The sequence below is a fragment of the Zeugodacus cucurbitae genome, chromosome 5, assembly GCF_028554725.1.
Source record: "Zeugodacus cucurbitae isolate PBARC_wt_2022May chromosome 5, idZeuCucr1.2, whole genome shotgun sequence".
Classification (NCBI taxonomy): domain Eukaryota; kingdom Metazoa; phylum Arthropoda; class Insecta; order Diptera; family Tephritidae; genus Zeugodacus; species Zeugodacus cucurbitae.
The window spans coordinates 19,822,981-19,850,545 of record NC_071670.1 but is presented as its reverse complement, the minus strand read 5'-3'; the positions used below and the strand labels follow the sequence as shown (position 1 = coordinate 19,850,545).

The 27,565-nt window shown below is 34.8% G+C and overlaps 1 protein-coding gene across 1 annotated transcript in view; it reads right to left on the bottom strand.

Annotated features, from left to right (window-relative positions):
- The window catches only part of LOC105214982 (uncharacterized protein DDB_G0288805), a 43,720-nt gene extending 18,118 nt beyond the window's left edge, over nucleotides 1-25,602 (bottom strand). Inside the window, exon 1 of the mRNA XM_011188697.3 lies at nucleotides 22,259-25,602. Coding sequence (XP_011186999.1) covers nucleotides 22,259-22,560 — 302 coding nt within the window. The 5' untranslated portion in view covers nucleotides 22,561-25,602. The remainder of the gene's footprint in view (nucleotides 1-22,258) is intronic.
- Nucleotides 25,603-27,565: the final 1,963 nt, after the last annotated feature.

The window sequence follows — 27,565 nt, the reverse complement described above, 5'->3', positions numbered from 1 at the left end:
TCTGCGCAACAAGCAAAAAAGAGATTTTGCACGCTTGTAAGCCAATGAACGAAGGTGAAAGCAAAATGACAATTTAACGATTTTCAACAGGCGACACGTTGCAGTGAAGCGTTGCCAAGTAAATGCTATAAAATATTGTTATTGATATCGCCTGCTAATATATATGCATATTTATGTATATGAATAAATATATTTGCATTTAATGCAGTTTGGCTAACCTTCAGGGTTTTTGAAAAGCACGAAATCTGCATTTTCCTCAAGACGGTTTATTATTTTATTTTATTTCGTTGATTGAAATAAATGTTTATTCAATGTATTCTCTTTTTGGTTCAATTAGGCGCTCGCAATATTCAATGTTTTTTAAGAGCAAATAATTAGCGCACAATTTCACCAAGACGCTCATACAAATTAGTTGCTAGTAGTTATTATACAAATGCTCAAGCGAGTGATGGGGTGCGGGATTTGAGAAATTGAGAAAAGTCGCAAAATAACAAATACAAAATAAACTAACGGCAGTACATTAGCAGCCGGACAACAAGTCATTAACAAAGCAATAACTGTACAACAACTCAAATAATAATATTGCTGGCAACAATTCAGTAATGATAGCAACGGACCAATTTAATGAATGAATGCATGAATGACGGACTGATTGAGTTGGCGAATGAGAGAGTCACGACGCAACAATCAGCCAGCAGCGAACAACATCGAGTGATTGAAATACTAATGACAAACATTTCATTTGGCAAAGCAGAAATAGTTTTTTTGCGTTTTGTTTTTGCATTTTCAATAAACGGTTTTTTGTTTGTGCCAATCAATAGCCATTACATATTTTATTTGGCAGTTAAAGTGGCGGTTTGATTGCAAGACTAGTTGGGGCGCTTGTTATAGCATTTTTGTGTGTACATATGTGATTCGGCAAAGATGCTTATTATCGATTTATCGCTTATTTGCAAGCAAATATTGAATTATAATGTTATTTTTATTTGTTTATATTTTTAATGCATCAAAACGCTAGTTAACCTTAAAGAAATGTTAAATTTAAAAAAATAAATTTTATGAATACAAAAATCTAAATTTAATATTTAAAATTCCTAGAGCAAAGTAGTTTGCACAGAAATTAGCTTTTCAAAAGCATATCTGCAATTGATTATAAAGCTCAGGCTCATTAGTTTGTTATGATTGCCAAGCTAATAATGCACTCTGAGTAAATTACTGGGTTTGTAGTAAGTACATTTGCTCTGCTTCTTTGTTGTGCTCTTTTCCGTACTCTCCGTCTCTCGTTCGTATTTGCGCTATAAATACACGCTATCGCCAAGGCGGAACAAACTAAGCAAATTTCTACAATTTTCTTACATACATACATACAAATTGGCTTTGATCGCAATGCAAAGGCAAAAAACAGCAGAAATTTGTTAAATTTAGATCGCGCTAGCACTATTTATGTGCATGAAATGTTTGTTTTGTTTTGTGTTTGAAAAGTGAAAACTGTTGGGGCGTATTTGGGAGTCAGTCAAGTGAGCAGCAAATGATCGGCGATTGGCGTTGAGAGCCAAATTACGCGCATAATTGCATATAGACAGAGAAACAAATATATGTACATATGTATTTATATGTATAATATGTATATGTATGTATGCATATGAGCATCAATTGCAAATTAGTAAGTCAATTGGAATTGTTTTGCGCGAACGCTTAATTGTATTGGATAATTTGCCAAAAATTTGGTTGCTTTTAATATTTATGTTTAAAATAATTAGTGCAAATTAATGGTGTAGCACCTATTAATTATGGGAACTTTTAATGTTTAAATATAAATAAATTTAGGGAAAATTTCTGTGTTTTTTATTTTTTGTTAATTTTTAATAAATTTTGAAAATTTTAAAATTTGGTTTATTTAAATAAAAATTAAATTTTATTTTAACAATTTAAAAGAGAACTTATTAAAATAATATTAACTGAAATAAATTAAAATTATTTCTAACGTTAATTTAGTTTTTCACGATTTTTTAAACTTAATTTTTGGAAGTGAAATTTTTAAATAATATTAACAGAAATTATTATTTTTTTTAACGTTAATTTAATTTAAATTCTTATTTTTTTTTACGTTGTTATATTTATTTTATTTTATTAAAGAAATTTTTTTAAACTTAATTTTTGGAAGTGAAATTTTTAAATAATATTAACAGAAATTATTATTTTTTTTAACGTTAATTTAATTTAAATTCTTATTTTTTTTTACGTTGTTATATTTATTTTATTTTATTAAAGAAATTTTTAAAGTGATTACATTTATTTTATTTTGAAAGTGTAATTATTTAAACAGTATTAACGGAAATAAATTATTATTATTTTTAAGTTTGTTTTATTATTTTATATTTCCTTTGTTTTTTTCGAGTTTTAAATTGAAATTATAACTATTTCTAAATTTTTTATACATTTATGAAATTTCGTTTTAGGAAATTTTAAAGTGAAATCATTTATTTACTTTAAAAGATATAATTAATGTTATAATTTGTGAATTATTATTCATTAGTTTAATAAACATTATTTTTTGTCTTTACTTTCGTATTACAATTATCACAATCCGTTTTCCTTTTTTCAAACTTAAATTCAATGCATCGTAATGTTGAAATAACAACGTCAAAAAACGTCAAGTACATTACTTGACTTTTCAGAATATTAATTTATACAGGTGCGTCTTTGTAAGCTTATACAAAAGTCTTTTGTCTTACTGTGATTTAATAAAGCAAAATATTGTGACATTTCATAAATTTAAAGCGGGTGTATTGTGTCACTTATCAGCTTTCTGCTCGTTGTACTATATTTAGTTTTGCTGCGAATCAAGTAAGCGCTCGCACACATCGTGTACATATATACAAGAATACATACATACATATATATGTGCACATATACTTGTATACATGTACGTATGTATGTCTGCTTGTAGCGTGAGCATCTTGCTTTGCTTGCACTCATTAATTAAGGTTACTCATACGCCAGCGCGTACAGCGACAAGTAAGTTTGTGCGTACAATAATATGCGCAACTGCACACTTTGTAACTGTATGAAAGAAAGAAATTATGTATATGCATATTTTTGTGTGATTAATTGCGTAAAAAGCTTGACAACAGTTTGACGTTTTTGTTGCTTGGCTTTTTGCACTTAGGTGTATGTGCGTGTAATTTTGCGATACTGCGGGAAGAATATAATGGAAACATGGTTTATAAGTAATAATTGTCATATATGTAGTATAAGCCGTTATTTGCTTATATTCCATATGTGCGCGCACTGACTGTCGTGCAAAACAAGAGTCTACCTTCATATCAATATTTAAATGAACCGCAACAAACACGCGCACACACACGCTATACTCTCGGAGGTATTTATAAATACCTACACACCTACATATGTTTATATGTAATTAAGTATACAAGCATATTATTGTTGGCTGGTCTGCAAGCATTTGCATATGCGTGTGTTATTTATATGCAGATGTACATATGTTTGTATATATGTATATATTTATGCATATTTAAGTACTTGTGTGCATTGAAACGGGTTTGCACTTGAACTTTTATTAAAATTGTGTTTTTTGTACGCACATTTCTACATAAATATATATAAAATCATATACTCTCTCTCAGATTAAAACAGTTGTAGATATGTACATACGTACATATGTCTATTAATGGTATGCATATTTTTAACTACTGGACAGTGAGAATAGCGCACGGAACACTTCACTACGATTGGCGCATTGAATCAATATACGCACAAGTTTTTCACTTTGTCTATACTTACAAACATACATACATAAATGTGTACGTCTGTGTAAAAAAACGATTTTTATCCATATAATTTTCATATCTGACTTTTGAACGTCTATGCTAACTACAATTTCATATATGTATAATATATATGTATATTTGTATATCATATGTGTGTGTGCGACAGCGCACAACTTCCTGAATTATTTATCAGTGACATGCAGTTGACAGTTTACTTGGCATTGGTGAACTTTTATTATATTTTTATTACGTTGAGCGGCGCACAGAACACATTGAGTGTATAAATAGCTAAAGAGGTGTAAGAAAACTGGCTAATGGCCACAAAAAAAAACAAAAAAACTTGTTGCTGTACAAGCTTCTTCAGATTTAGCTTTTACTTTCGGCATTTTTTCTTACAAACGCAATAGAATTCTCCATCATGCTTGATTATCGACTTAGTGCGCTTTTAGGAGCTTAGCTTTCAAGCGCTGTGTGTAGTACGAGTATGTTGATTATGCTATTACATAAATCGTAATTTAGTTGCGCTTATCAAAGGCTTTAGCATTGGCCTATTTACAATGCGATTGTCTTGCTGCCGTCAATTAAATAGCAGCGCTTCATTTCGTCCACTACCGCCTAATCTGCTAATCGTTGACTTCTAAACAGCAATTACATATAGTTAGTATAAACAATGGCTAATGCTTGCCGTTTTTTGTTTTTTTCTTGCAAAAGTGTCAAGTCATAGAAATATTTATGCAAAATGCTCACAATTTTTGGGCGCGCCGCCAAACCACAGTGTCAGATTCAATTACTTTATTACGGAGGCGTGTGTGTGTGTACGGATATGAATTCACGCGCAAACGAACGGACAATGTAGGAAGCGAATGACGATGGACAGACAGAGATTGTCATTGACTATTTGTACATATTGTTTTTACCAGCTGAGGTCCAAGCCACCGTACCGCATATAGTATAATCGTAGTACAACTCCGGTCAAAATACACAAAATACAACAACCACATTTTAAATAGCACAAATAACATGAAATGCTCAACAAAAAAGCGAAGCGAAGGCAAGAGTAACACATAAAAGGGGAAGCTAATAGTCAGCAGCAATCATCAGTACGCATGTACGGCCCAATGCCGTCGGCTGTATTAAAGTGAAATAAAATGAAATCAAATGGAATGGAGTGGTGCTATGGTATGGCATGGAGTAGAGTGGACCCAGAGCGAGTTGATTGTTGATTAATGCAGCGGTGTAAGGTGTATGGTGCACAAGTGGTATGGCCGTGTGGCATGTAATGTCAAGCAAAGGGAAGTGTGCTAAACGGCCAATTGAAAATACATAGGTATGTGCTAGGTGGGTATGTGCGTTGCATACTTGCCTACTAAAATAGCGTGTAATATGCATATTTTGCTGCTTTGGTGGTTTACAGAGAGGGAATACTGTGCATATTTGTTATTGTTTGCAATATTAATTTTTTGTGCTACTATTGTTGTTGCTTTGGCTTTTACACTGCCACTTTTTCCTTTAATCGCATTTGCTCTTTTCACCATTAATATTGTTGCCACGCACATTTTTTGTTGTTGCCTTATTGCTGCAACGACGCATCTACGCACATATCACAAACGCATTATAGAAGTAGTTGCCGTTTGCCATATTTTTTAATGCTTTTCTTTTACACTTGCTGCTGCTGCGCACACACTCTCTAATAGCAGGCGTTGCAAGTAGGCGTGGCTGAAATTGTATGCTCTGTTGTGGTCTTTGCAGCATGCTCTGGCCTTATGTATTGTAATTGCTCGTAAATGTATTATATACATGCCATACATATGTACATACAAATGTCTATATATGTTGAGTTGTAGCTTTGTGGCCATGTGTCGGCGCGCCTATTACAAATTCGTTTTGATGAAATTATTACAATTAAGGCAAAAAAACACATACATACATATGTATGCACTTTCAAATGCGTTTGAGAAACAATTTCTTAATGGATGTGCTTTGAATGGACTTTTTAGTGCCGTTATAAAAATATTTTTTTGCTGTAATGCAATTTGAAAATTTTAAGTTTGTTGTTGTTGTACTTTATTATTTTCAATTTGCTTATTTGTTGTTGTAATTTATTAATTATGTTATTTTAAATTAAATTAAACTGATTTCTAATTCTATTCAAAAGTTTTTATTATTTGTTTGGAAAATCGTTGCAACAACACTCTTAGCATTTTTCCACTTTTACTCATTATTATACGCTATGTATGCTTTTCAATAAAATAGTATCAAATAATGCGTGTTAAAATGTGGCGACATATTATGACAGCAATTTAATAACAATCGAAAGTCGATGACAATCTGCTGATTAACAGCTGCACATACGGATATGCACGAATAACGGCAGTTGCGACGTATGAAATATTTTAACAAAAGTTGAATTACAAACATATATACATACATACATATATACTACAGTCAAATATTATATATATTATATACAGCCCTCTCTTACCGCTTAAAGCTTAAAAATAGATTTTTTACTCAGTACAGACATAAATGTAATGCTGCTTTAGTAGATTAAAAAGAAAGTTAATCGGAGTCGGAAATGTTATTAAAAGTAACAAAAATACAAGTATCACACGTCCCTTACAGTACCGCTGTCCGCTTTATCCTTAGCTATTAAACTCATATTTGTGCCACTACAGCTTTTTCATGCCGCATAAGCGAGTCGCCACACAAAGTCAGGCAAAGTAACGTTGCTTGGGGACGACGAAGGTAAAGCAGAAATGTGAAAATGGCTCGAAACAAACATACAGACATACATTCATCATTGTACTCATGCTTTAGCGCTCAATGGCCCAGTAAGTTAACGCAGTGTAGTAGGGCAGAGACCGTAGTCAGTGGTCGTGCTCAAGTAAATTAGAAGCACCAGTAGATCCAGAAGGTAAACATTGACCAGGTATGTACTTACATACATACTAATGTACTTGGTAGATACTTTAAGCAGCAGAATTGTGTGAAGAAAGTTGCCATTTGCGATGGGCGCGTTTTTTTAATAACGGTACCAACACAAGCATCCCGTCCAACTTTGTCGAGCAATGTTGGCTGGCTAACCCAACTACTGAAACGAAAAGTTTGCTTTGTTAGCGTAGCAATGGAATGAAAGAGCTAACAACAACGACAAATTCAGCAACAACAAAAACCAAGTTAGCCGAAGTACAAATACACACATATATATTTTTTCTACCTTGATAGCTATGACTGCCTAGCTCTTCGATTGTCTATTTGTACTGCTGTTGTATATATATGTTTGTATGTATGTATGTTTGCAAGCAGTTTGGTATGTGTATTACGTAAAGAAGAGCCATGAAAAGCGCTTCATGGCGGCACGATGTGGCAACGTACAAAAATGCACAAATTGGTTAATGGCCAAAGTGGATGAAATAAGCAACAGCGCAATAATGTAAGGGGCCCAATAGTAGTAGTAGTAGAGTCAAAGCTACATGCTATTGAATGCTGGCGCTGCTGCTACTACGCTGAAAGTAGCGCCAACCTGAATCTTGTAGTTGTACGGCCTAAATTACTTGGCCGTGTGGAAGTGTTGCTTGGCAGCTTGTGCCGTTACTTTGTTGTTGTTTTTCTTCGCGTTTTATCACTCTCCGCTTTCAAGTGACTGTTGCTATGCACAAAAGAATGACGAAATTTTAATTTGGCTCGGCAATGAATAGTTTTGCATTATGTGAGTTAGCGCACAGCTTTTTCATATCATACACTTTGTCTTTCCAATTTCGTTAACGTCGGATTGTGTTGGAGTTCAAAACAGAATCAAAGCAGCGCATAAAATATACAACTTCAATTCAAAAACGCACGAGTTCGAATGGAATGCGATTAGGCGGTTTCAGCCAATTTTTTTTTTAGTTTGGCAGTTGTTGTTGTCATAATCTATTGCACAATTTTCTAAAAAAATATTTATTTTTGCTGTTATCTCAACATAATATTTTATTATAAATTTAAATTATTTTTTTTAGTGTTAGAGTTGTCAACTGTTACCAGCAGAACACGACAAAATTTCAACAAATTTGCTTCTTAGTAAAATGCAAATAATAGTTTAAAAAGCTGCGTAATGGTGGCCGGTAAGTTATTGTGACATTTGCCACGAGTCAGAAGCAAGCGCATTGGACTAGCAAAACGAGCTGAGTCGTGTAGTGTGAGCTGAGCTTGCCACATAACAGTACGTTGACTTGAAGCAGAAAAGTATACCGAAGCGCACACCCAGCGCATTTGTCAGTGTGGCAAGCAGGCAGATGATATGCAGTTAGCTTGCATTATATTGTTATTTGAACACTTCAACGCTGACTTCCTTTCATATACATATGTACATATTTATGTCTGTATATACCTATTTGCCATTAGCACGCTTACACACACACACAAGCACAGAGCGACTATACGATCCAAGATCGCCTACTTACAGCCTGCAAAAAAAAGCCAAGCGACGAGTTGCAACAATAAAAAAAAAACATTGAAAACTATATACATTTTACAGCTTACTTTGTTGTTAGAGTGCCGCAGTTGATTGTTTGCAACGACTGATGACTGTCAGTCAGTGAGTGAAGTTCTCCGCTTGCTGGCAGTGTGGCTTGTTGGGCTTGACTTACGGCAGTCTACAACTTATTTGCTAGTTGGCAAATTGTCTTTTGTGCAGGCTGAGTGACTGCGTAGCACTGACTCGTTTTACAGACATATATAAATGTATATACATAAGTATGTACATATATATCTACATATATACATGCATCTCGGCAACAAATTGCAATTTTTGCTCTGCTATTACGGTTTTTGTTTTCTATATATTTGTTGTTTTACCATAACCTCAGTTGTTGTTGTTTTTGTTAAAATAAACGCAAGTATGTCGGATACCGTAAGCGTATTGCCAACAAGCAGAAAGATAACAAGCCAACAAGCACACATAAATGCACATAATTTACATGCATTGCCGACACACACACACACACAGCTGCAAATACAAAACACGTACCACCAAAATATAAGCAAATAAGCGCCAACTGTTTCCAAAAGTCTCATCACAAATGCAAGTGTGCCTACGCGTTTGGCTGAGTACATATATGTAAATATGTATGTATGTAAGCATATGAGCATATTCATATTTGTTGCATGCACCCAGTTATAGAGCCAGCTAGCATAGCATGTACCCTTGGCACTGTGTTAAACCGCATAGCGATAAGCGTCAGCAATAACATGAGTCCATGAGTGTAATTTTGAGCTACGGATGGATCTCTCGTATGCATGCAGCGTCAAAGGAAATCATACAAAAGCGCAAATATACAAACTTGCATATGTTGTTGTTGTATGTATGTATGTTGTTGCATATATTATATGCATTTGCTTTTGAAGTCGCTGCTGCTGCCTGGAGCTAATGTTGTGTTTTTACAAAACTAAATGTATTTGTTGTTTGTGGTTTTTAGTTGTATGAGTGAATTACAGTTTTTGACAGCTCAGGTTATCTTTTTTTTTTAATATTTTTGGGTATAATTGCGGAGTTTAGGTTAGCTATATTTGACTTAGCTATATAAAGATCTTGTGTATTTTTCTATTTATTTTATCGAGATTTTTGTGCTAATTAAAATTATTTTGAAATTATTTATTTTTTAATATGAAAGTTTAAGTTTTTCGGATCAACAAGTAATCTTTTACCATCCGCTCACTGCATTACCGACACTTAGCGATTGCAGCTGCAATACTAAGGTTTGCTTATATCTTAAAATACATTTTAATAATTAATAAAATCATTGCATTTTTTCTCATATTTTTTATATGCACAAAGCTGACACGCACAAGTTCAATAAATTTATTTGAATGACCACATCACTCAGCGCTTAAAATTAGCATTCTTTGTGTCAGCTATGAAATGAAAAAAAATTGTCCTGCGTTTTTTCCCATAACCGCGATGATTTATTTTGCATTATAGGTACATATGTACATATGGCAGCCGGAAGAGATCAGTGAACTGGAAAAAATTCACAAAATAAAAAAGAAGGAGAAACAAAAACACGGAAGCTACGCGGAAGAAAAAATACACATTTAAATGAATTAACAGCAAAATTGCTTGGAAAAAAGCGGTTTCTGCGGCAGGTTTTAATTGCAAAAAAATCAACAACAACAATAAAACGAGTTAAAGCGGATTGTATGCGCAATCGCAAGTGATTAACACAATTTATGAGAAATTATGTACAAACACACACATGCATACATATATACAAATGTACATAAGTACATATACATATGTATGTAGTGCATCGCTAATTGAAATGCATGTAAACGTGTAAGTCGACAGGCTGATAAGCAAAAGTGGCACAGTTCAAAGATGATATGCGCATATGAGTAATGTGGAAGCTGGACTTAGCCTGGTTCCAGCATTAGTCAGCGTGTGAAAAGGCAATGCTTTTACATTAAACCGTAATTGGGCTGATGGTGCATAAAAGAAATCGTAAAAAAACGGAGAAAGCGAGCAAATAGTAAGAAAATTAAAGCGTCCAAAGTAAAGAAACACAAAATAATTAATTTCTAAGCAACTTACTTTTGACATTTAATTGATATGCCATATACATGTATGTACATATGTATGAATGCAAGCGTGTGCTTTTCAACCCATCTATATATAGAAAATTTCTTCTTTATTTGTTTTGTTTTTGTTACGCTTTGCAACAGGTTGTAACAACAACTTGAGCTGATCTAATAATAACTGTCAAAGTCGTCAGCGACTTTCGTCGCCACCACCAGCCAACAATGACGACTGACTTGGATAAAAGCAAAACTGCCAACGGAAGGTTGCATCAGAATTTTCAAAGCCATACATATACACATACTTATATCTTATGTGAGTATCGTTCAAAGCAGCCACATGGCATTGGGCGCTTAATGGGGCGTAGCTTAAATACATATATACAGCCAAGCAGAATCAAAACAGCTAGTGAGTGAAGATGTGTGAAAATAGTGTTAACACCGCTACAAATTGTTGGCGACCACACAAACTGTCAGTCCGACGGCCTACCAATCAACACGTATTCAATGGCAACCGGCAGTGTCGGCAGCGTCAAGCTGTTGACCGACTAAATATAAGCAGTTAGGAGTCAATATATGTGTGTGCTACCAAACGCTGCGGCACAGTGGCGTCGCGCTGCGTCTTTGTTGCTATATGGCATACATACATATTAGCGATTTTATATGTATGTAATGTATAGTTGTACAAGTAGAGGTATTGTAATAACGCAAAGCTTTTGCTGTGGCACAGTGCGATGTGAAAGTGGCGCCGTGTTGCGTTTTTAGCGAGAGTGTATATGTGTGGTGGAGCAAAGCAAAATATGACACAATTTTCTGTTATCTCATTGCATTTGCATGAAGCTTTGCTAATTTGACTTTGCCTTTTCATTTATATTTGTATATAGATAAGAGTTTTGCTCAACACTTCACCGCTAATTTTTAATTTTTCTAATTTTTAGTTTTCAGTAAATAAAAATTCATAACATATTTAACAGTTACATTTTTGCAAATGTTGAAAAAAAATTAGAAGAAATTTTAAAAAAATTTTAATGAAAACTATATTTTATTAATAAAAAAAAACTACAAATACAAAATACAAAAACCAAAAATTAACTTCATTTGTAACGCAGCCAAATCTGCAGCACTTAGCGCGATAACTAACTGTCTGGTAGACTTGATTTCGTGGCTTGGTAGACGCTACGCCAAATTTATTTGTAGCGACTATTTATATATTATACACACATACAAATGTACATGCATAATACACACAAACAATGGCTGGAAGAATGGAAGCAGTGTGCTGGCGATAAGTAGCAATTTGATTTCGCATGCAACTACAACAACACAAAATAAAAATATATATACATATATTATATTTACTAGTAGCCAAGAAAACGCAACAGAAAGCTACGCTGCAAAATAAATACTAATATACAGAGCAACAACAAACGACAGCGTTGAGGCGTACATGCATGACTGCAAATGCTGAGTATTGATAGTGTAATTGCTACAAAAACAAAAACAAAACAGCAAAGCAGTTGTTGAGGCAGCAATAATGCCGATTGCTTGCTTACATTTAAAGTTTTTTCTTTTCCAAGTGTTTGCCTCGTCGCACCGCAAATAAAAGCACACGCATACACAATCACACTAGGCAAAGTCAAAGTCAGCAGGCAACGTTGCAAAAACAAAAAGTGACCAATCTGATGAACGAGTAACTGGTGGCCCAGCAACTTACTGGCTGACGAATACCCCGAATGCAATGGGTTGGCTGTGATTTCTTGCGGTTAATTTGCTTGAGCTGAGGTGGCGCGCGAATAGAAAACACTTTTGGTGAATAATTAAAAATCATTTGAAAGCGTTTATAAAAATACTATTGTGAAAATCTGGAATTTTAATTTTTTAAATTTAATGTTTAAAAATAACTCTTATTTTTCAATACTGCTTTTAAATAAAAGAAAATATAAACAAATTCATCTGCATCGCTGCTCTTAATCGCGTGCCAATTTGCAAAAAGTGAAATAATAATAAAGGCTGCGAACAAGTAAGGTGCAAAAAAGGGAGCTTCAACGGCAATGAAACAGACCGACAGACTGCCAGCCACTGTGACGGCCGCCAACCTAAAAGGTAAAAAGGCTAAAAAAAAATATAAAAACAAAAATAAAAATAGCAGCACACCGCAATAAAGTCTAAAAGGTGCTTTGGCGGCGAGCAACTAACTCTTGGCGAGTCATACTACCAGTTTTTTTGAACCGCATTGTGTTTTGTTATTTAATATTGATGTGTTTTGCTTATTTTCATATTTGCTGTGCTGCAACCGCGTTGAGCGCAACGGCAAGTAAATGAAAAAGAAACGCGCTTAAAAGCTAGCTCAAGTAAACAGCGACACATGACGATTGCTAGCTTTGTATTATATTATTTTGGTTTGATTTGGCTTTGGTTGCTTGGCGTGGCACGCACAACATTGCAACACTCGCTCACTCCGCGGAGTGCAGCTACCGACTGCCGCTACTTGCAAGGCACGAGCTTTTCGCGTATATGTAGTATGTTGCTCGATTGTTGTTGTTGGCAAGTTACAGCAATATTCGGCATGTAGCAGAGATACACGAAAAATAAGCGCAGTAAAAGCAACAACAAAAAGAAATAAACTGCCATATTGGCAATGGCAAGTAAGTGCGCCAACAGTCATGCAATAGCGCGACACGACACTGCCACCACCACCAACAACACCGCCAGCGTTTCGAACAACAAATAGCAGACAGCAATGCCATTTTATTTTGTGTGCGCAAAAAATAGTGGCGAGTAAAAAGTGGCAACAGAAACTTTGTGTTTTGGTTTGAGAGTAGGTTGCTCCTCGCCACGGCGTGTCCAAATAAAAATATAAAGTTACGAAAAATCGTGAAGACGACACTAAGCAATAGTGGAGTGTCCAAACTCGTTGCGCACCACGCTGTATACGGAACTACGGAACCGTGCCGTCGGTATGCTTGGTTTGATATTATTTATTTAATACTCGCAATTTTAGTGCAACATCTTTTTTTGGCGCAAATAAAACTAGCGACGGCATTATGTAACATAACTTTCTACAATGTAAGACTTGTTGCCGTTGTTGTTGTTAGAGTTGTTAGCAAACACTATGTCTACGGCCAATGCAATTCCACTTGAATCAACGTAAGCAATGAGAAACACATAAAATAAAATTAAGTAAAACAATGCTTCAGCAGCAGTGTTGCAAAGAAGTGCTGACAAGTCTTTGTAATGAATTCGCCAGCGGACAGTGCCACGCCTCGATTTGACTACTTCATGTCCAACTAAAGTGTCCTAATCAGCAACGCACCTACATACTTCAATATCTATTGTGGCCATCAATCAATTAGTTGTCACTTCAGCAGCGTTAAGTGGCAAGCACGCCATGCCACTGACAACCAGACAGCAAGGACGTGCCACTAGTGAAACCGAAAGGCTTGGTGGATTAAACAACACATTGCTGGGCGTCACTTCACTTACGCTTGCCAAGCACTGTGGAGCTCGTCCTCCTTGACCGTTGTCAGCAAGGCAGCGCTGTAGGTCAGTTGCCCACTAAAAGCCGATAGGAGCGTAAGTAAGCACATATGATTTATGAGCTTAAGGGCTGATTGAGGCGCTGGAAGGAATGATTAACTTTGATAGAAAGATTCTAGGTTCTGAGTAGTGAACGAAGGCATCCCGTGCTAGCTAAGCTGGTTACGGTAGAATTTATAACACTTCTTAAGCTGCTCCAAATTAAATATATGCAAAGTATAATATTAAAACTGAAGGAGCATAGAGAAATAGGCAAACAGGAAAAGGGAAAGTTGTAAAACAAAAGAATACTGCGTCTTGAGAGCTTGGAAAACTTTCAAACACTTGCGCTGCGTATAACTGCGAAACAACTCAAATGCAATGGGCAAAGTGTAAAAGTTTTGCTAGTAAGATTTCAATACGTACGGAGCACGTTGCCGCAGAGTTGCAGAGTTGTGGAGCGAGCGCGTGAGCTTGGGTGCAGCCGACAAACATGTGGGGGCCTATGCTATACCGTTTGGGGTGAGTAGCGTTAAGAAGCCGAACAAAAATATAAGTTTGTTGTTGTAAAAAAAAAAGTACAAAAACAAAATAGCTTACGGAATAGGAAGAATGTAGAGAAGAAACAAAAGCGTGCTTTTGACGAAGCGGATAAACACTGTCATTTTGTACTGCCAAGCTGCGTGAGGTGTGTGTGTGGGCGGCGTTACACTGTGACATACACAAAACACACAAAGACAGTAGCGGAGCAAGTGCGAAAGATTTGCGAAATCGCGCAGATGGAGCGCATACAAATGACAAAGCATACAAGAAAATTGCAAAGAAAGCGAATGGAAAATGATTTATTTATTGCGCTGCGTTGAGGCGTGCTGCGTTGACTTACAGCAAGTGTCTTCATACATATGTATGTACATATATATATTCCTGCATACATACAGACAGACATATGTATACTGGATATATGTAAAATGGGCTGAGCGGCTTGGACCGTTTGTGGCCGAGTGAAGTGGCGTTGTAGAGAATGCGTACAACGCAGCGGTGCACAGTGAGAGACCGCGATAACTGCGAACAATATCAAATAAAAACTAACGGTAAATTTCTAAACTGAGCGGACAAAACCGAAGACGTAGAGAAAGATAAGTAATAAAAAAATAATAAAAATGAGAAATGTGAGTTAATAAAGAAACTACAATGAAAAGGCAGGCAAAGGAACGTGGGATAAAAACTACATAAATAAAAACGACAAAAGCGAGATGAGCAAAAAATTACCAACCATTTTATTTGTATATACGTACATATATACGCTTGCAACAAATGCTAATGCTGAGCATTTTGACTAAGCTGAATTTAATACGAGTATGTCCAATGCAATGTTGGTCCTGCTCCGCTAATGCAAAGAGTGCAAAACTTTAGACAAATCGAAAAACACGTTGCATGTGGCGACAGACACATGATTTCAACCGAACGAAACGCAGCAGCACGGCGGCGGCATAACTAGAGTTAAAACGGCACGCGAGCACTTGGAAAGTACTTCAAGGTATATGAGCGCGAGCACACATGTGCACTTCGAACTAGTGTATGTATGTATGTGACTTACGCGCTAATGTGTGATGTGTGGAGATGTGAATGACGGTTATTGAGCGCTTGCTTACCCACAAACTGCCAACATTCACACAAACAGACAGACGGACAGACATACTTTTGCACACAGCACAGACGTGTGTACTTACGACTACAGTTCAACTTAGTTCAGTTTGGTTGTTAAGCCCAAGCAGCGTTTCACAAATCTAGAATAACTTGGAGCGCACGGCAGCAGGTTCCTTTGACGCCACAAAGGGCACTACACCATACCCACCGCCGCGTCGCGCTCAATCATTTGCTGCGCCCTCCATTTGGACAGTGTACAAAAACAATAAATACTGGCAGTGCTACAGTTATTGGGGCGCACAGTTTTTTAGTGTTGCGTTGCTGTTGTTATTGTTGTGAGGCCATTGTACACGTATACATAAATACATATATGTAGTATGTGTATGTATAAAAAGGTATTTACAGTCAGTTGTGCGCGAGCATCTCGCTGTCTAAGCGTAGCGGAATGATGAATGGTTGCTTGCCTGCTGACTGCTTGGTCGCATTCGCTGTGGCTGCCTTATTGCTTAGTTGAGCGCTTGACTAGAGGTTGACTCGCTTTTGTACGGCTGAGACGGTGTGTGTCTGTGTTTGAGGCTTTGCACTACATCATCATCGTGAAGAACAGCAATATCGGCAGTAGCAGAAGCTTTGTTAGAAGCAATTTATCGTTTTGTTTCGTTTTGCGTTTTTATGAATATACATACGTATATATATAAGTATATAAGTATCTGTGTATTTTTCGCGGTAGCTATTTGGAGATACTTATATTTATGTTTTGCTGTGTGTGTCCTTACATTTGTTGTCGTTTTCGCCAAGTGGAACGTGATCATTTTGGCGTTTCTCTTATAAGCTATTGTTATTGTTGGCTTATCGCATAATATCTGTTGTGTGTGCCACTCTGGCGATTTTATGTAGTTTTTTCTGTTATTTCGTTACTCTTTTATACGCATTGCAACACGCACACTCGCTATTGAGGGTCAAGCCTGTTATTTATTGTTTGAGTTATTTATGCAAAATTTATACAGACATACAAGCATACACAAATATACATACCTACATATACATATGTACATACTTGCTTTGTTATTTATTTTATCTGCTTGTGCTGTATGTTAAAGCCATTTAAACTTGCAACATTGCTTACATGCTTGTAAAATAAAAAACTGCTGTAAGTACTTTGTACGTTATTTACTCAGCCATATAAATTTTAATTTTTTAACTAGAAACATAAGCGTATTATGTCTAAAAGAATGAATCAAATGAAATTTTCATTTGTGTAAAAGCAACTAGTTCGTAACTAGTTATATGGTATTGCTATAACTACTATATCCCCCACTTGCTGCCACCATTTTTCAGCATCAACTAGTAATTTCAGCGTTATAAAATATGTATGTATATGTGTATGTGTATATATGCATATGTATGTATGTATGCTTTGCTTGTTTTTGCCACTTCATTGCTAGTGCACTACCGCTTTTCAATGCTTGCAGCAATGCAGCTGTAATGGTACTTAGCGTTTGTTGTAATCTTTGTGGTTGTTGTTATTACTTTGACTTGTGCTGAAACGAAAATCCCGCTGCAGTGTATAGTGGCATTGCAAATTGCATTGTATGTATGTATCCTAGTTATTTTGTATTTACGACTTTGTCGACACGTAGTCTAGATATATATATATATATGGGTATGTGAGTATATGCATTGACTTAGATGTGTTGCATGTGTGTAAATTTGTGTCGCTAAATACAGGGTACATATGCACCACGTACAAACAATCATATGTCTATTTGCGTATAGGGTTTTCGGTTGACATGAGCTTGGCCTGAATTTATGCTCTTTTAAATACATATGTATATCGACTCTGCTGATGTCTATGAAGACGTTGAGAGCATGACTCAAGCTGCAACTTAAATGCAAAAGCGCACAAATATCGATAATGATTGTTTTATATATTATACACATGTATGTATATGCAAATACATATATATGTATCTATGTAAATATGTCATCATCATCTTTGTATATCAGTATTGTTGCTTTTAATTTTATTTTATTGTGTACTTCATATCCGTCGGTGTTTTCACAGGTCACCAATCATTAGGAGTATGCCTTCGATATTTAGTAAAAAGTTTTACAGTTGCAATTTTTTATTTGTAACGTCATTTTAGCTCGTCGAGTAAATAATCAAAAAAGTTTACTGCCTCCATAAGCTTTTGAACTGTTTGTCTGTTTACATACATATGTACATATACATAGATATGTACTCAACAACTGTTTTCATGATTTCTGTGTTTTTTACTTTTTACACCTCTTTGCAATGCTTGTGCATAAAATACTTTTGTTTTCTTTCATATCTTTTGTTCTATTGTATTTAGTTAGCATGTAATATTTGTATTTTGTTATTGTTTTTGTACTTATTATGCTTACGCAGCTTTTGATTTATCTTTTGTTCCTCGGCTCGCAATTTTAGTTTTTGTTTTATTTTATTTATCTATTTGTTGCCACCAGCTCTTCTGCACTTTTTCGCTAGCTACCAGACATATTCTTTATTTTTACATGCAACAACAAAGGATAAGGGCGTTCAATTTTTCATTTAAACGCAAATACTTAGGTACATTCATCGTTACATTTAAATTTCCATATGCTCGTGTGTGCGTATGTATTGCTGCAATTACTAAATCTGTTGACCACTTTTTTCGCGGCAGCAGTGGAAAGTGCAGTCTCGCTGTTATTGTTGTTTTTCCCTTTGATTTGTATGTAGTTTTTGCTATTGTTTTTGTTAGGCACACATCTTGATCTGTGGCTTTGTGTTGTTGCTATTTAATATGCATTTTCCTTTTTCGTAGTTTGCGCGCTTTTGTGCACTTTTTTCATTGAGTAATTGTTGTTGTGATACTTTTTTCATGCTTTATATTTTAATGTTTTCGACATTTTGCGGTTTGCACTTTGCTTTTTACTTAATCAAACTTGCACATATGTATGTATATATTTATTAACATACATAAATACAAGCACCTATTTATGTTTATTATCCTATTTTTCGTCTGCTTCGTGCTTCTGAAATTGATTTGTTTGTTATTGGCGTACCTTGCCTTGTACATGTGTGTGTGTATGTTTGTATGCCTAATTTGTATTTGCTGACTGCTGTGCTTTTGTTGCTTTTGTTTCGATTTCAATAAACTTCACTTTTGTTGGCGCTCTTGTTGTAAACATTACGTTATTCGATTGATGTTGTTGTTGCTTTTATGCCATTTTTTATTTTCACATTTTTCGGCGCTTATTTTCATCATATATTTAATTTTTTTGTAATTCGACTTTTTGACTTATTCGCTTGACAAACGAAAGTGTTTGCCGCTGTCACTCGCCGATTTCAATTGGCCAGCATTGATATTGATACATAAACATATGTACATACACACATGTATACATACATATGTATGTATATAGAATGCGCGTTACATGTATGTAGTGCGTATGTGTGCGGTTATTGTTGCGTGCGAAAATATGTATAAAAATTATGCAAAGAATTATTCAAATTGCCAGCAGCTATTTTAAAAACCGCAAACTTCGTATGCGCACATGTGGGTAAGATTTATTGAAAAAAAACAGGAAGTTGAAAAGTTTGGCGAAACTTTTGCTTTGCTTTGTATGTATTGATTTTTTCGACGATTTTAAAACGGCCTGAAAGTTGTATGTACATTTGCACATGCCTACAATAAATGTAAATTATCTGATTTTAACACATTTTTGGGTTGTATGGAACTTTTCATTAAGTTTATTATTTATAAAGTTAATTTTTTTCCAGAGAATATTTAAACTATAAATATCACATATCAGTTGGAAAACACATAAAATGTAGTTGAGCATTTTAATTTTGCTAGTAGAGCTCAAATTTATACATATTAACAATTTTATAGCAATATTATAATAGTATTAAAAAAAAATTTAACAAAATTATTTTAACAATTTTTTAAATTTAAATTTTTTTTACAAATATGTATAATTTTAAATTTTTTTTTAGCAATGAATATAAAACAATTTTAAAGTGATGTTATAAATTTTTTGGTTGTTTTCCTGTTACTTTGCAAAAATAAATAAAATTGTATATAGAGCACCTAACACAGTAACACAAAATGTTTAAGACTTTCTTACATTTGGTATTTTTAATATTTTACATGTAATGACTGGCAACACTTTAAGAAAAAATGCTCAAATTTAATAATTACAGAATATTTTGAACTACGTATGAATGTGTATGTATATATATATTTGTCTCTCCTTCCACCACATTAAAACTCGCTTTGCTATATACACTTGTCTATTACTAGTTTCAAAATACAAATTCCTTATCAATTTGCATTATTTTATTCACTTTTAAGTGCATACAAACAAACATACGTACATTTTCACTACACGCATACATCATGAGCTCAATTGAGCGAGCTAATTTCCATACGGAATACACAACATTTTGATACATACACACATCATATTTATGTGAGTGCCTCTATATGAACAAGTATGCATGAATTAAATAAATTGTGTTTATAAAATAAAGATTCATTGAACAAATTAGTATTTGTAAAAATATATATATGTACATATGTTTGTGTAATTTTCCGCGTAGCAAAATGAGGAATTCCCACTAAAATTACAAATTGCGCTCAAAATAAATATTTGTTGAAATGTATAACAAAGCCATAGTCACATGCCGTGTGCATGTATGAGTGTGTATGTGTTTCAAATGTTTTTCAATATTTCTGAGAAAGTGTGCTGCAACAATTGTTGCTCAAGATTTATTACAATAAAAAGTTAAATAAAATAAATTCAAGTTTACGGGAAATGGTTGGTTTTCTTGATACTGATTGATGTAAAAACCAAGCGGCAAGTAGGGAAAATGACTAAATTTAACTTATTTTGAAATGCAATGTATTCGGCGAAAATTTAAATAAATTTTAATTCTAGCAAATAATTTTATAAAAAACTGAATGGGACACAAAACAGTGATTTTTTACGGCGAATAAAATTCTCACCAACACACACACGTACATAATTATTGAGTTGAAAAGTGTATGTGTTAGCGGAGACAGCAACCACCACCACTGCTCTGCTCTTCGCTCCGGAAGCCCAACTTTCACGCGCATTAGCCGCTGCATAGAAAAGTCCGCATAATCGAATAATCGACGAAACAACGGAACGGAAACAAATGTTGTTAAAAGGTTATAAAAATGCTAAGGAATGGTAACAGCAGCAAAATGACATTTAAAAGAAAACAACAACAACAAAGCACTAATATCGAAGAAGACACACAAGAAATCTTAAACAAATAAACGAAATGAGAACGTGAAAAACAGCAGAAAAAAGTAAACGGTTTTATGCTTCGGCAATACAATTAATTTTCGCAGAGAAACGATTCGTATGCTCCACTGCCGCTGGCTACAGCCAAATTCGAGCTGGGTACATTTTTTATTTTGTTTTTGTTTTACTTTATTATTATTATTTTGTTGATTTCGTTGACTTGTGTGCGCGAGTTGTTAATTGTCGAACGGCACAAACGGCGACAGCAACAAAAATAAGTACAACAACACCGTACGGCAAGATTGCCATATGGGCACGAGCGATCGCTGTGAGTGACACACGGCGCGGTCAAAGCGACCAGGCGGCAGGAGGCTGAGCGTACGCAGCGCAGCATTCTGTTCGAAGCCAATTCAACTAGTGCGGCGAATATCCGCATTTTATAGCATACACTTCTATCTGCTGATAGGACTGCTACTGTTGCTGTTGTTTTATAAAATACTGAATAAGTCATCAACGCTTGTGGCGCTGGAGTGTGTGACGGTGGGGACTGTGCAAAGGCGCGTCGGCGCTGGTTGTTAAATAGAGACGAGCTCATTGGATGTGCCCAACTGAGCGCTTGGCGACTGCGAACGCATAATTTTCCACAATAAAATGTGGCAAGTAGTGCGAGCACTTACATTGAGAGGGGAATGGCGCTTGGCTTTATGAATATGTGATAAGCGATTTGGCAATGTGTGTGCTGATAGTGGGGGGTGTGTGTTAAATAAAAAGATTTTACTTCCGATTTTACTGCATGCAAAAGTTGCTGACGTCATCAAATTAATTAATTTTTGGAATACATTTTTTTGAATTAGTTTCTTATAGCTTTACAATTTTTGTTATATTTTTATTTGTTATATTTTAAATTATTTGTTTCTAAATTAAATTAATATTTAATGAATACAGTTTTTAAATTTTTTATTTTAGTTTAGCTTAATTATATTCTTGCAACAAAGTTTAATTATTATTATTTTAACTAAATTATTTTATTTTTTATTTATCTAATTTCTTATAAATTCGTATTTTTTTATTTTTTCATTAAGTCTTCAAATTTAATACTATTTCAAAATTATTATTATTTTTTACTTAATTTTAATTATTATTATTTTTTCCAAGTATTATATTTATTTTTTTATTTATTTAATTTCTTATTAATTTTTATATTTAATTTTTGTTGTGTTCTCATAAATTTTATATTCCATTTATTTAATTACACACATTCGTTGACACACAAAATATATGCGTAATAAATTAATCACTTGCCTTTATAAGGCTATTTACTGCATTTTCTCATCTTCGCCACCCTTCAGCAGCCAATCATTCTTTATACAAGCATACATACAAGTATATAAATACAATCATACAATCATTCTCCACACATACATAAAGACACAAATAAGTAACCCATAACTCCACTTCACTTCACTCGTACTCACCTCGGCAAATTCGCCAGATAGCGTGACTGCTTCTCCCGTCGCAGCTCATCGGTTAGACGGCAATATGTATTATTGATGCACACGCTGCGGCGCAGATTCGTCTCCGAATCCTTGATACGCTCCAACTTGTGCGCACACAATTGCAATATGCGTTTGCGTTCTTCGCGTTGACGCAGCTTTGGCGATATCATGGGCACACGCGAGCGATGATGATGATAGCCGATGGGTGAGGAGCGTGGCGGGCCAAACATATCCGAATCGTCGTCGCAACCGTTTACTGTTGTTGTTGTCGGCAAGGTCATTTTGCTTTGGTTGTTTGTTGTTGTTGTTTGTAGTTGGTGTTGCTGTTACTTTTGCTGTATTGCGTTTGCTTTAATTGCGTGTAGCTTAATGTACAATAACAATAACAACAACAAGTGTTGTTGCTTCACCTTCGTAAGTGTGTGCGTTGTTGCTTGTTGTTTGTTTATTGCTTTGTTGTTGTGTCCACTTCTTTACTCGCTTTGACTTTTAATTGAATTTCTCGCACAAAATTTCTGCTCCACTGCTGCGCCGTGTTGTACGCTGTGTGGTGGTTGGCGACTCGTCGAGTGTGGTGAGTCTGGCGCAGTGAAGTTGAGTAACGTAGCGTGTGGTAATTTGCCACTAAGTCACAGACTTCACCCTTCGAGTGGACTTGTAGTAAGTTTTTGAGAAAATTTTCGCCACGGCCAGCGTTTGTACGCTTGTGTGTGTGTGCCTGTTAAGGGCAACTTAAGTGACTTTCAAAAACGATATGCTAGTTATTTCTAGGCCGTTTTTTTAATGTTAATTTTTTTATCGTGAAAATTACTTTAAATTTGCTACACTTTGAGGTTTTTGTTCTTTATCGTTTAGTTGTTAACTTTTTCTTGCTTTATATTGTGTGCATTTAACTTAAGAGCGTTACACAGCTATTTAAGAGCGCAGAAAAACTTGTTCAACCACTTGGCTGCCGTGCTTGGGTGTGTGTGTGTTTGTTTGCTTGCGTGATTGTTTTAACGTTTGTCGTTTTTTGTGTGTTTGTTGTTGCTGTGATAGATCACTGCAATCGCAATTTGTTGTTAGTTGGCTGCCGCTGCCGCTGGTGCTTCTGCTGCTGCTCTTGTCTGTTGCAAGGCAAACCACAATTTATTTCTACTTAATTATTTTTATTGCTGTTGTTGTTGCTGCAACTGTGGCAGATTGCTGATTTGTTTTGATTTTTAGCTTTGGCCTTTGGCTATGTGCTTGTAGCAGTTTTGTCACTGAATTATTCAATTTTAATTTAAATCACATAGAACATTTTCTCACTTGCCACTTATGTAGAAGAAAATCTTTCAGTTGTAAAAAAGCACACACAAATTTGTTTAGCAATTTTTTTTCATACACTTTTTATTGTTATTTAAGTGTTTAGCTTATTGCACTTTTGGTCTTTCACACAAATATTTTGCAAAATTTTTCATTCAGTTGATGTTTGCTTATTTTTTTAATTTTTATCACTTTTATGCAAATAAAATACACAATCCCACTAGTTTTAACATATGTACATATGTAAATGCGTGTGTATGTACGCTGTGGCTGATTCAATGTAATGCACGTTTTGTCACTTAATTAGCAGTCAATAATTGAATCACTCAAATATGTTTTTAGTTGTTGTATTGCTGCTATTTAATTGAGTTTTTAAATATCTTTGAATTTTATACAATAAATAAAATTAATTATTTTTGTATTTTTTATGTTCTACAAATTGTTAATTTATTTGCTAACATATAGTGATTTAAAACGTTGAAAAATTCAAAATAATCCACGGCCTTTTGAATTTTCACGTTTTGGTTTTTGATGTTTCGCAAATGTTTGATTTATGTTAATTTAATTTGTTTGTAAATGTAATCTCTTCAATTGCTGTTAATACGTTTTTCACAATTTCCAACATAGTATATACAAATTATAATTTACAAAATGCTGCACAAATTTCTTATTTTTTTAGTGTTTTTTATTGTTGCTCCTCAAGAGATTTTTTTAAATAATTTTAAAAATTTCACTTAATTAATTGTCCAAAAAAATATTTTCAAAATTTACAAATTTACACAATTTGCGTTTAACATATTCTTGCTGTTGTTGTGGTAGCAGTTATTGTTATCAACACACACAATTAATTAATTATGATTATGTTGTTCAGTTACAGTTCAGCTGTTGCCATTACTACTACCGTTCATACGCTAGTAATACATTTGTATTTGTTGTTGCTGTTGTTCTTCTCCAGTTTGCCACTGTGCTGTTGCCGTGAGTCTGTGTGTTTGGCTCTTGCTTTTCATGTAAGTGAGAGTCTCTTTGCTTTGTGTTTGTTGTAGACAGATAGAGCTCTAGCCAGCTAGCTAGTTAGTTGCCGTTTAGTGTTTGTGGTGAAAACAAATGTTCCGCGTTTATTTCGAAGCACGTCCACACGGTTCTCACGTTCACAGTGAACTGAACTGTAGTCTACCCGTCAAATGGCTGTTTGGTTCGGCTGATTGTGGCAAACCGACTGATTTCAATTGACAGACGGCAAGCAGGCGGAAGGCTGAACAGTGCACAGAGCAATAACAGTGCGTTAACAGAATCAACAGCCTTACGGTAGACAACTACAGCACACACATACACTCAGATATGTTACGTTACATACACGCTTTGGGGGAAGGCCAATGCATGCGCTGCTGAACGACTTGGAAGCGTACAACTACACAAATATCTCTGAATATATGTATGTATACGGCTTGTAGCTGCAAATTCGAGGCAATGAAGGCACACTAGCCAAGGCAGATAAACAGTAGACCGCAGAGAGCACAAGAGAGTGCTCACATTGCATCTGTCGTATGTAGGTAGTCACGGAGCACGTAGAATGCTTGGATGGCTGGCTGGCTGTTTCATCGGAGGAGTGTGCTCGTGTAATAACAGCTCCAATAATGCAGACGCCACAGGCAGTCAGCTAGTCGTTACATTAGTAGTATTGTTGTTGTGTCTCCTAAAGCGCACCGCACGTTTCTTCCCCCACATATACCATAAAGTCGCCGTTGAGTTGTGGGCAACCACTGTAACGTTGTGACAAGTCAACGGTTATACACGAGTTCGCTGCGAAAGCGCGTTGATAGGGGATTAAGGCATTGAATAGCGCAATGTCATTTATGAACTAGGCTAGAAATATAAGTAATAATCATAAGTAGTAGAAGACGACGTCGAAATATTAAGCACAAAGTGATGAATAATTAAGAAAAACCATCTTATTTAACTACGTTAAGTTATGAGCGAAGAGTGAAGCAACGGCTGATTTATGCCATTGCCAAAGAGCAATCGATTTGAGTGAGTGCAAAGAGAGCACGACAAAGTGCGCACTCAAACGAACACACTGTTGTTTAGTAGAATGCAAAATTAATTGTCAGGCATACTGAAATTACCAATTGAAATCTTCTAATGTAAATTAACAAACATACTTAGGCACATACATATATGCGACTAGAAGTATATAAATTTATATATATATAATATATACAATATTAGTTAGTAGATAATATAAAATATAATTATATACATACATATAAATAACTACAAAAATATATTTTTGTTTTTTTTTTTATATATTTTTTTAGTGAATTTGCTCACTGCTAGCTAGGTAATTGTGGTAGGAAGGAAGGTAAGCAAAAGCGTAGGTAAATGTCTACACATACATATATATGTACATATGTACTTATATAAAATATATACGTATGTATACATAAATGCACAGTTATATTATTTTGCTTTAAATATGCTATTTTTCATTATCATTGACTTGCTTTAATTTGTTGCTCAACCGCAGCTCACCTAATACACACTTATGCAAATATAGATAAATTCGTACATACATACATACAACATAATACAACTGCTTACGTCTGTAGTTTAATTATCGATATTTTATGCAATTTTTGTTTTTGTTATCTATTTTTCGTCACATAAAATTTATGCGCGTCTAACTTTTCTCCACACGTCACGTCTTCGCCTCCCCTGATGTAGTATTTTGCTAGCCTTTTGGCTTTGGTAGGCAGTAAAAAAGAAGAGAGCACAACAACGACGTCAGACTGCTTGAGTTTACTTCACTCTGTATGCGCTTGTATATGTGTGTGTGTCTTCAATGCTGTTGTCGCTCTCTTTAGTCATAGCGCAAAGGCAATGAAACAGTTCATTAATTTTTGCAAATAAATATTTAGACATTCTGTTACTTGCTCAAGTACAAGCGTTTACATATGCACGTATGTATATTATGTGTGTATAAACATACATGTATATACATATATGATTTGCTTAAGAGCGTTAACTTAGGTCATTGTTTTATGGCTGAATTAATATGTTTGAGGGGAACATTGATGCTTTGTCAATTTTGAGAGGGCATTACCTTAACGTTGATTTTTAGTTTTAGTTTAATGTACTCACAGGCTTTAGCGAAACTTACCATGTAATGGCACATGCACAGCCATATGTACGTACAAGCCTCATGTGTACGAGTAGAGCTACGATCTTACCTGACTGCCGCTACTGACCGATATCAATTTCATGCGAATGAGTTTGTTTGTTCTTGGGGGTCAGACGGCACATATGTATGTATTTGAAGTCTATCTGTATGTACTTACATTTGTACTATATGTATTTGCATAAATGCACACACATATATACATTGCTATTTGAGTTTTGAATTTTGTAAAAAAAATTATACATTTAAGCAGCCATATCCAAGTTGTAATATTTTAGCATTTAGCCTTCATAGTATGTTTTTTAATGAAGCACATATTGGGGACTTAAAGGATTTCAATTATTTAATATTTAATAATAATTATAATACTAAAATATTAAAACGAATAAATCATAAAAACTTCAAAAGTCGCATTATTTTTTTCTACATTCATTATTGTTATTTGACATATTTATTTATTAAAAACAAAATATGAAAACTGAATAAAATCAAAATTATTTAGTTATAGAAAGCAAAAATACAGCAAACTCAAATTTTCTTCATATTTCAGATGGAGATCCAAACTTTAACCCTAGAATGATAACGCTCGTATACTGGTCCTAGCTGCAAGTGTCGAAATATTTTTGAATCATTTATATGCTTTAAATTGTTTATTACGGACGAAATTATTCAAGAGTTCGTTCAGTGGATAGTATGACTTGTTCGACATTAATGGCATTTGCATATGTATTCCATGAATGGCATTTGTCAATCCGCAATGTTTTATTAAAATGAGAAAAACCTTTGAACCGTAGAGAGCACTGAGCTTTCGACATCGTGGATGA